Source organism: Mastomys coucha, unplaced genomic scaffold, assembly GCF_008632895.1.
Source record: "Mastomys coucha isolate ucsf_1 unplaced genomic scaffold, UCSF_Mcou_1 pScaffold18, whole genome shotgun sequence".
NCBI lineage: Eukaryota > Metazoa > Chordata > Mammalia > Rodentia > Muridae > Mastomys > Mastomys coucha.
This window is the reverse complement of record NW_022196900.1, coordinates 68,782,552-68,791,464: the sequence shown is the minus strand read 5'-3', so window position 1 is coordinate 68,791,464 and position 8,913 is coordinate 68,782,552. Positions and strand designations below refer to the sequence as shown.

The 8,913-nt window shown below is 50.6% G+C and overlaps 1 protein-coding gene across 8 annotated transcripts in view; it reads right to left on the bottom strand.

Annotated features, from left to right (window-relative positions):
* Ttc39a (tetratricopeptide repeat domain 39A) overlaps window positions 1-8,913 on the bottom strand; it is a 54,239-nt gene that overhangs the window by 8,786 nt on the left and 36,540 nt on the right. For 4 of the 8 annotated variants that reach the window (XM_031378167.1, XM_031378169.1, XM_031378168.1 and 1 more), the window contains exons 7-12: window positions 8,016-8,115; window positions 6,971-7,036; window positions 4,484-4,628; window positions 4,021-4,088; window positions 3,880-3,939; window positions 2,469-2,630 (exon numbers count right to left, since the gene is read on the bottom strand). In XM_031378167.1, coding sequence (XP_031234027.1) covers window positions 2,469-2,630; window positions 3,880-3,939; window positions 4,021-4,088; window positions 4,484-4,628; window positions 6,971-7,036; window positions 8,016-8,115 — 601 coding nt within the window. Of the gene's footprint in view, window positions 1-2,468; window positions 2,631-3,879; window positions 3,940-4,020; window positions 4,089-4,483; window positions 4,629-6,970; window positions 7,037-8,015; window positions 8,116-8,222; window positions 8,324-8,913 lie in introns of those variants that run through there. The other 4 variants (XM_031378170.1, XM_031378172.1, XM_031378171.1 and 1 more) reach the window with 2 other exon arrangements.

The window sequence follows — 8,913 nt, the reverse complement described above, 5'->3', positions numbered from 1 at the left end:
GGTGGATGGATGGGTGGATGATGGATATAGAGCTCTATCAATATAGATACATATATATGACATGAAAGAGGGAGACTTTGGAGAAAGGGAGGAGACTGGGAAGAAGGGGCCTGAAAATAAGCAAAATACACTATATATTTTCATATATGTATGAAAATATCACAATAAAACCCATAATTTTGTGTTCTAACCCAAAAAATTAATTTTTAAAAGATCTTAGCATGAGGTGATGTCTCTCACCTGTAATCCTAACAATTGTTATGCTAAGGCAGGAGAATGGCTGCAAGTTTACGGACAGCCTAAGCTACATAATGAGTTCCATAAAACAGTTCATCATAGAGAAGCAGCAAGGGCAGGAACTCAAGCAGGACAGGAACCTGAAGGCAGGAGCTGATGCAGAGGCCATGGAGGGTGCTGTTTACGGCCTTGCTCATCATGGCTTATTCAGCCTGTTATAAAACCCAGGACCAGCCGAGGGTGACACCGCCCTCCCACATCAATCACTGATCTTAAAATTGCTACAGGCTTGCCTACAGCCTGATCTTATGGAGGCATTTTCTCGATTGAAGTTACCTCCTCTCAGATGACTCCAGTTTATATCAAGTTGACATAAAAACCAGACAGGGAGAAAAAAAAAAAAAAGTCTGGGTAATGGCTCAGTGTGTAAAATGCTCACTGCAGAAGTGTGAGAACCTGAGTTAAGATCTTCAGCACATGCATAAAGCTAGGCTTCCTTGCAGGTGTCTGTAACACCAGTTTAGGACTGGCAAGTGGGGCTGAGTTGGAGCCTAGGGTTCACTGGCAAGCCCACATAGCTGAAATGGCAAGGCTCATATTCCATGAAGAGACATCACCTCAAAAAATAAGGTAGAGAACAAGAGAGAATGACATCTGGAAGCCAGTGTCTGGCCTCCTTCACAGATCCACAAGCCAAATATGTGCTCTAGCACACAAAAATGAGTTATTGGATAGTAGCTACCACATATGAAAGATAGTTAATATGTGGTCTCAGATAATCAAGTCCATAAGTCACATGACGGGACAAGGGGATAGGGACAGATGGAAATCAGTAAGCCACAGGAGGATGCTGGACAAAACTTTAAAGCCCAGTGACAGCTGGATACAGTGGCACAAGCTTTTAATCCCAGCCATTGCCCTGCTCCAGATCAGAGAGGGGGGCTCCCACCTGCAGCCCACAGCAGTCCAAACAGTCCTCCTTCATGAAACACATGGCCACCCCTTGTCTGTACCCCCATGTTGTCCCTGACTGGGGAGTTTTTTCACTGAAAGTCAACATCAAACACTGTATGTCTTCTGTGCTTCATGTCTCTCTGCCTTCAGTGTCTTCTCTTTGTTCCCTCTGTATCTGGCCTAGGCTAAGGCCTGGCACCAAGAGTGCCCAGCAAGCACAAGGATTCAAGGCCCTCTCTGCCCTAGTTATAATAAAGCTCAAAGAGCCTCTCAGGCTTTCTGTGACCTCCCCCAAACTCCACTGATGGTATTTCTTCTGATCATCTGATGGTATGTCTTCCCCATCCCTCCAGAGCCCCTCCAGGCTTTTGCTTGTGAAAACTTTCTCTCTTAGGACCCTCCTACCCCCACCCGACAGACCTCTTACACTCACAGACAACCAGGAGTCAGGCTGGAGTATGCAGTGACTCATGTAGAGTCAGGTCATCCAGGGATATCAGGTGGACCATAATCACTTCTGATCCAAGGTCTTTCTCCCTGGGGTCAGCTGTTTGCCCTCTAATTCTACAAATGTTTACCTCACTGGAGTAGGAAACCCAGGCTGTGCCAGGCAGACAGTGCCTGTCAGCTTCTAGCAAGTGGCTTCTGGCATCCGGCCTCACTTTTATACCACAGCCCTTACCCAGTGGACACAGAGCCTCGCAGGAGTACCTCTCGGGAGTACACAGCCCTGAGCCTGTGTGTTTCTTGTTCTGGGTCTGCTTTGTGCTCTCACCCTCCTTATAAGCCCTCTTCCCTGACTCCCCTCAAAGGTTTTACCTTCTTAGACCTACTTGGAGCCATTTGACTCAAAATACATAACGTGTAACCAGTGTGTTAGTGGTGCTAGGCATGTTCCATACTTGGGTGTGTCCATGTGGCTGGTGGCTGCCACACTTGGGTAGTGCAGAAGAAAAACACTCCTGCCACAATAGACAGTTGGATTAGACAGCAATGCTAGACATGTGATAAGTAGCGATGTGACACTTCAGAGTTGGAGGGATGTAGCTTAGCAGGCAGGGAACACTTAGCGTAGACAGATAAGACCCTGAACTCAATCCCCAGCACCAAATCGAGTTTCTCTGCTTGTCACAGCTTTGAGCTCCTCCCAACCCTGAGTCCTGTTCAAACATTTGGTTCTGTTTACATCCCAGTGGACACATCTGTGTTCAGTCAGGGGGTTGGCCCTTAGCTCTGAGGCTCCTCAGCTTAACCCCTGACCCACAGCGTCAGCCCACCTTGGACCAGGAGTTCTCCTTGCTCAGCAGGTCGGCGTAGAAGTAGGCCATTTTCCACTGGCCCTTGTAGGTAAAGCACCACATCAGCTCCCAGTAGCACATGTGGTGAAACTGCTTCCAGTGCTGCTGGGCCTCACAGCACTCTTCAAACCGCCGGACAGCCTGTGACAAGCACAGGTCAGCTTAGGGAGGCCCACCGGGCCCCCACACCCTCTGTACCCTTTTAACTCCACAGCAGGGATGGCCTCCCCTAAGGCCTCCCCCAAGACCTCCCCCAGGGATGGTCTGGAAGCCAAGGAATCTGGCTTCCTGTACTGGCTGACATTAAGCCTTGGAGGCTATTCATGATGGTTGCCTCTCGTGTGGATTCTAGAGATCTGGTCCCTGAGTGAGAGCTCGGAGCAGAGCACACCAGGGAGGAAGCTCAAGCTGTTACTACTATAACGGTCCCATCCCTGTGTGCACATGTGCATGGATGTGGGTGGAGTCAACCTCAAGTAAGTCTTCCTCGGGAGCTATCCTTTGTCTTGAGACAGGGTTTCTCGCGGAGACCTGAGGTTCCCCAAATAGGCTAGGCTGACTGGTCAACAAACCTCATGCCACCAGGCTTTTTCACATGGGTGCTGAGGACTAAACTCAGGTCTTGTCCTTTTGTGCCAAGCAGCTTACCAACCGGGCCATCTACCCAGTCCCAGAGGTGTTAATATACTGATATAATAATGTCTAGGCCTCAGAGAAAACACCAAAGAGTCCGGTAGTTTCCATGGTTACACCCAGGGATTTATCCTGAGGGCTTGCTGGAGGCTTCCAGGACTCTACAATGTAGCCTTCTATATTGGCATAGTTCTCTGGACTCTGTCATGACTGTGACCTTCCCTGTCTCCAGCTCAGTGGTTCTCAATCTTCCCAATGCTGTGACCTTTTAATACATACAGTTCCTCATGTTGTAGTGATTCCCCAACCATAAAATTATTTTCATTGCTACTTCAAATTTTGTAATTTTGTTACTGTTGTGAACTGTAAGTATCTAAGTTTTCTTCTGATGGTCTTAAATGACCCTGGTGAAAGGGTCATTTGACTCCAAAAGGGTCATGACACACAGGTTGAAAAACATTGCTCAGTCCCTCCCATGGATCTTTCCCCTCCTGCCTCACTCACACCCCCACCCTATTCACCACACCCAGCCTAGTCACCCGTGCCCTGGCCAGCACCTTTTCCGGACCAGGAATGTCAGAATCCGGGATCTTCCTATCAAAAGCCTACAGCGTCACCTCTCTGCTCCCAGACCATCTCCGACAGAATGCTACTCCCACCCCTGCCCCTTCATGGGCTCACCCTATCCCCAGGTATGCCTCTACGTGTCTAACTTCTTGCTGGGTGGGATACCCCAAGAGAGCCCCACATCACTCACAGCATCAATATTTCCTTTGATAGCTTCAATCCGCCCAGCAAAGAACAGGAAGATGGCGCCCTGCAATGATACTCGTGAGGATCTGAGTGGGTCCACTGGGTATTGGTGGGATTGGGGGTGCCTAGCAGGGGTTGGTCTCACCTTGGGGTATCGGTTCAGGTAGGGCTTCAGCAGCCTCTCTGCTTCCTCGATGTTGACATTCCCAGTACCTGGAGGTGGCAGGGAGGTACATTGCTCAGGTTACTGCTGCTGAGACCCGTGCTCCCTCTAGCAACCTGCCAAAGCCTTCTTGGGGCCTCTGCCTTTCCCTTGTGGGGTGGCACAATGATTCTCCCTATCTCTAGAGTGATAGGAGGCTTTAAACAAGCTAATGTGGATACTGCCGGGTCACATCACGGGCTCAATAATCTGGAGGCCATTTCTCAGTCTGCACCCAGAAGAAGGGACAGCATCTTCACACTTTCCACAAGGTGGCGCAATCACCCCCATTTCACAGATGGAACCCACGCAGAGAGGAAGTGGCTGTTCAGCAGGTCAGGTGCAGGCCCGCTGACCTGGCTCGGCCCCAGTCCTGCACGCCTGAGCAGGATGTGCAGCCTCTCACCCCGGAACCTGCCATCTTGCACACTGGGTCTCCTACCAAGCACGAAGGTGAGGAAGGTGTGATAACACAGCAACAGCATGACACACAGCACTGCACGGAAGCTGTGCCCGGTCGCGCCCTCCTCCAGCTGCAGCAGCCCGTAGTCCTGGGGGACAAGAAGAATGGGTGGGCTTCCAGAGAATGCAGGGCCCAGGCGAGCAGTCATGAGATGCCTGTTCTCCGGAGCCAGGGGTGATAGTGCCAAGACTGTGACCCTGAGCAAATGACTGGCCTCCCCTCCCCATGAGGGGGTCAAGAATGTGTGCAGGTGGAGAGATGGGGAGGGGAGAAGGAATGTCTTGAAGGAAATAATCCTAACTGCAAGCTGGTACTGATGGTTCCAGGAAGCCTGGGGCCTTGAAAGGCTTGCTGGGGGAGAATGTTCCAGAACATCTCTGAACCAGGCCTAACCTGTGTGTGTACCTTCCTACCGAGCTCCACAGTTTCTCTGCTGTGGGACATGCTCCAACCGAGCTGCGGCTGCAGGCTAGGATTGACCTTCCCATCTCAGCCTTCCTGAGACATCCCTACCCAATTGCCTGCTCCAGGGAGCAACCCACTGAGCTCTGGGGCCTCCAGCTGTGTACCACAAACAGAGGGTTTCCCAGGGCCAAGGATGGGCCTCTGAGCCTAGCTTGTGGATGTTTTACTCTCCTCTGTGTTCTGTCCTTTTGATGCTCAGCTCTCACCCACAAAGAGAAGCTGCACGGGCAGAGCCATGGCCAACCTCTTATCTATTTCTGAAGACTTTTTTTTTCTTTTTTTTTTTTTAAAGATGTATTTATTCTACAGTATACATGCATGTATGTCAGCACACCAGTTATGAACCATCTGTAATGCTGGGAATTGAACTCAAGACCTCTGGGAGAGCACCCAGTGATCTTAACCTCCAGCCCCTTCTGAAGGGACTCTTTGGGTTTGGTTGTTGAGAAAGGGTCTCTCCAAGTATCTATAACTGCCCTGAAACTCACTATATAGACCAGGCTGCTGGCCTTGAACTCACAGAGATCCTCCTGCCTCTGTGTCTTCTAAGTGCTAATACTAAAGCTGTGAGCCACCATGCCTGGCTTTGTAAGGGCCTCTTTTTTTTTTTTTTTTTTTTTTTTTTTTTTTTTTTTTTTTTTTTCTGAGACAAGGTTTCTCTGTGTAGCCCTGGCTGTCCTAGAACTCACTCAGTAGACCAGGCTGGCCTCAAACTCAAAATCCACCTGCCTCTGCCTCCCAAGCGCTGGGATTAAAGGTGTGCGCCACCACCGCCCGGCTTGTAAGGGCCTCAGTGATTTTTTTTTTTTCATGATTAAATAAGATGGATTTTGCATAATAACATTTCCTTTAAATAAATTTAGGTTAAAAAATGATGTCATTTTGGAAAAAAAATGATGTCATAAACTAGTGATATGTATCTGATATCAGGAAGGGCGAGAGAGAAGACCCTCCCTCAGCATCATCAGGACAATGTGGAGACTCTTTTTTTTTTTTTTAAGATTTATTTATTATGTATACAGCATGTATGCCTGCAGGCCAGAAGAGGGCACCAGATCCAGTTACAGATGGTTGTAAGCCACCATGTGGTTGCTGGGAATTGAACTCAGGACCCTTGGAAGGCTGCCAATGCTCTTAACCACTGAGCCATCTCTCCAGCCCATGAAGACTCTTATTTTACAGAGAGGAGGCTCATGGAGAAAGGGGATTGTCTAGCATTGTGGGGAGAAGGGGAGGAGACCGAGGATGAGTCCTGCCGTCCAGGACAGTGCTCCACTCATCACACAGGCCTCCTCCTGAAGGCCCCTCCCTGCTCTGCTCCCTCCCACCCCTGCTGGTATGCCAGGTCCAGGACAGTGCTCCACTCATCACACAGGCCACCCCCTGAAGGCCCCTCCTTGCTCTGCTCCCTCCCACCCCTGCTGGTGTGCCAGGTCCAGGACAGTGCTCCACTCATCACACAGGCCACCCCCTGAAGGCCCCTCCCTGCTCTGCTCCCTCCCACCCCTGCTGGTGTGCCAGGTCTTGTCCTTAGTGACAAGAAGAACCCTCCTGGCTCTTCTCAAAGTGTGACACACAGAAGGACTCCCCACACAGCTCACAGATGACGTAGGGGCACCAAAGGCTGACCTTAGATGAAAGGGCTAACTCAAGACCTTGAAGTGAGCAGGTGACCAAGGGGAGAAGACCAGGTTCTAATACATGCCATGGAAAGACAATGTGGCCTCAGGTCCCTATGGGGCTACCCTCATATCTACCCTTATTGCCAGGCAGGAAGAGATCTGTGGCCTCACAAACCCTGAGGGAAGCCTGAGGCTCAGAGGTCAAGACTGGCTCCAGGGCCACACACACAGAGGGATCTGAGCCAGGATTGGCACCAGGCCATGGTATCTCAGCCCCTCTCCGTCTAGCCCAGCTCCAACCCTGGATGGGGCAGATGGAGGAGACCCAAAGGTGGGCATTTACCTTGTTTCCTGAAAACCCAACAAACTCCAGTAGCCTCAGGATCCTAGTGGGGAGCATGGACAGCGTCTGTGGAAAGCCAGAGAACACTTGCACCCAGTGTGGTGATGCAGCCTCTTACTACAAGTCTGCAATCAGATAAATCTCTGGAAACCCAGCCCTCCGTCCTGTAAGTTACACAGTCGGACTTATTTCCCATGACACTTTGAGAACACTTGCTGTCTTTACCTCCTGCTCTAGAGTGACAGCGGCCACTCATTCCAGACTGGTCCAACCTTTGCACCATCTCCCTGGGCCAGCTCCTCCTTCACAAGCAGGCTCAGCATCTATCTGTGTGTCTCTCCCACCCAGCCCATGCTGCTCCCTCTGCCTGAACACCCTTCCCTGCCTGGAACTCCTGGTGGATCATTTCAGAACCAATTCAAATGCTTGCTTATCTTCCTCCCCTGGGAACCCTCTCCAGAACCCCTGAAGAGAATTTGGATCCCTGTCCCCTGTGGGTCACAGCTGCTTTCAGCCCTGTCTCCTTTGGTACCCCTGGTAAGCAATTTATTATTTATTTATTTATTTATTTATTTTGGTTTTTTTGAGACAGGGTTTCTCTGTGTAGCCCTGGCTGTCTTGAACTCACTCTGTAGACCAGGCCTCGAACTCAGAAATCTGCCTGCCTCTGCCTCCCAAGTGCTGGGATTAAAGACATGCGCCACCACCACCACCCAGCCCCTGGTAAACATTTTAACAGCCAGCTCTCTGGGGTGGAAACAGTCTGGTTTCCCGAGGTTGCCAATTTCTATGGCTATAATTAACCCACCTCACAGGGGTTCAAGCTACCATGTGGACACATATGGACACTCTAGAGGTGGTCACCCTCTGTGACACCCCTGCTCCAGCTCCTTAAGACTGGTGATATTTAAGAATCATCTCAGCACCCATGCCTAGTCCACAGCTAGGCACAGTGGCACAAAAGGCGACCTCGTGTGGGACAAGAGCATGCAGGAGATCTGCATCTGGGGCCCAGAAACTTAGGAAATCAGGGGTTTCCACTCACCAGGTTAAAGGCTCCTATGCCAAGCTTCACCCCTCCTTCAAAGTGTCTGTGGCTCTCTCCCTTAGCGTATTGCGAGGACTGGACCAGACTGTCCAGTTCCCTGTGGGAAGAATGCTGCTTAGAGCTACATGCTGAAGCCAGGCCGGGACCCATCCCCCCACCTCCCCATCAGGAACTCCATAATCGTGGACTTAGAGTCCTGCAGACCCAGAGAGCAGTTACTCGATGAATTTCCTTCTTGTCTTCTACCATAGATGGATGCTTCTCACCCCTACATGGCACCACATTAGCTCTAGTGGTACAGTGGCACAGTACACGCCTTTGGCCTCCATTGCCATCTTAGGCTGGATAATTCTTTGCTGGGGGAAAAGAGGGAACCTGTCTACAGTATAGGATGTTTAAGACATCCCCGGCCTCCTTCCGTTACATGTGAGCAGGTGCCTCTTCTCAGTGGGATAGCCAGGATGTGAGCCAGGGCCTAGGAGGTGAGTTGGAGCTAGCCTGGTGCCGTGTTCTGACAGAGTCAACATGCCTGCAAGCTGTGAGGCACAGATGAGCTTGTCCTATTTGAAGAACTGAGAGCAAGCTTAAGCTGAGTGACGTGGAAGAGGCTGCAAAGATGAGGGAGGGGAACTCATGGAATGATCAGACTCAAGGCATCACTGTGCAAGAGAGGGGAGCCTGGGAGCTGGAAAAAGCTGGCCTGGGCAGGTTTTGCAGTCACCCTTCTGGAAGCTGGCAAAGACACTGGAGGGACTGTGGCTGTCCCTTGTCCCTGGACAATCCCAGCACAGGCCTTCTTTAGGTGTACTGTGCAGGAGACAGTCACTCTAAGTGCTAATACTAAGGCTGTGAGCCATCATGCCCGGCTTTGTAAGGGCCTCTTTTTTTTTTTTTT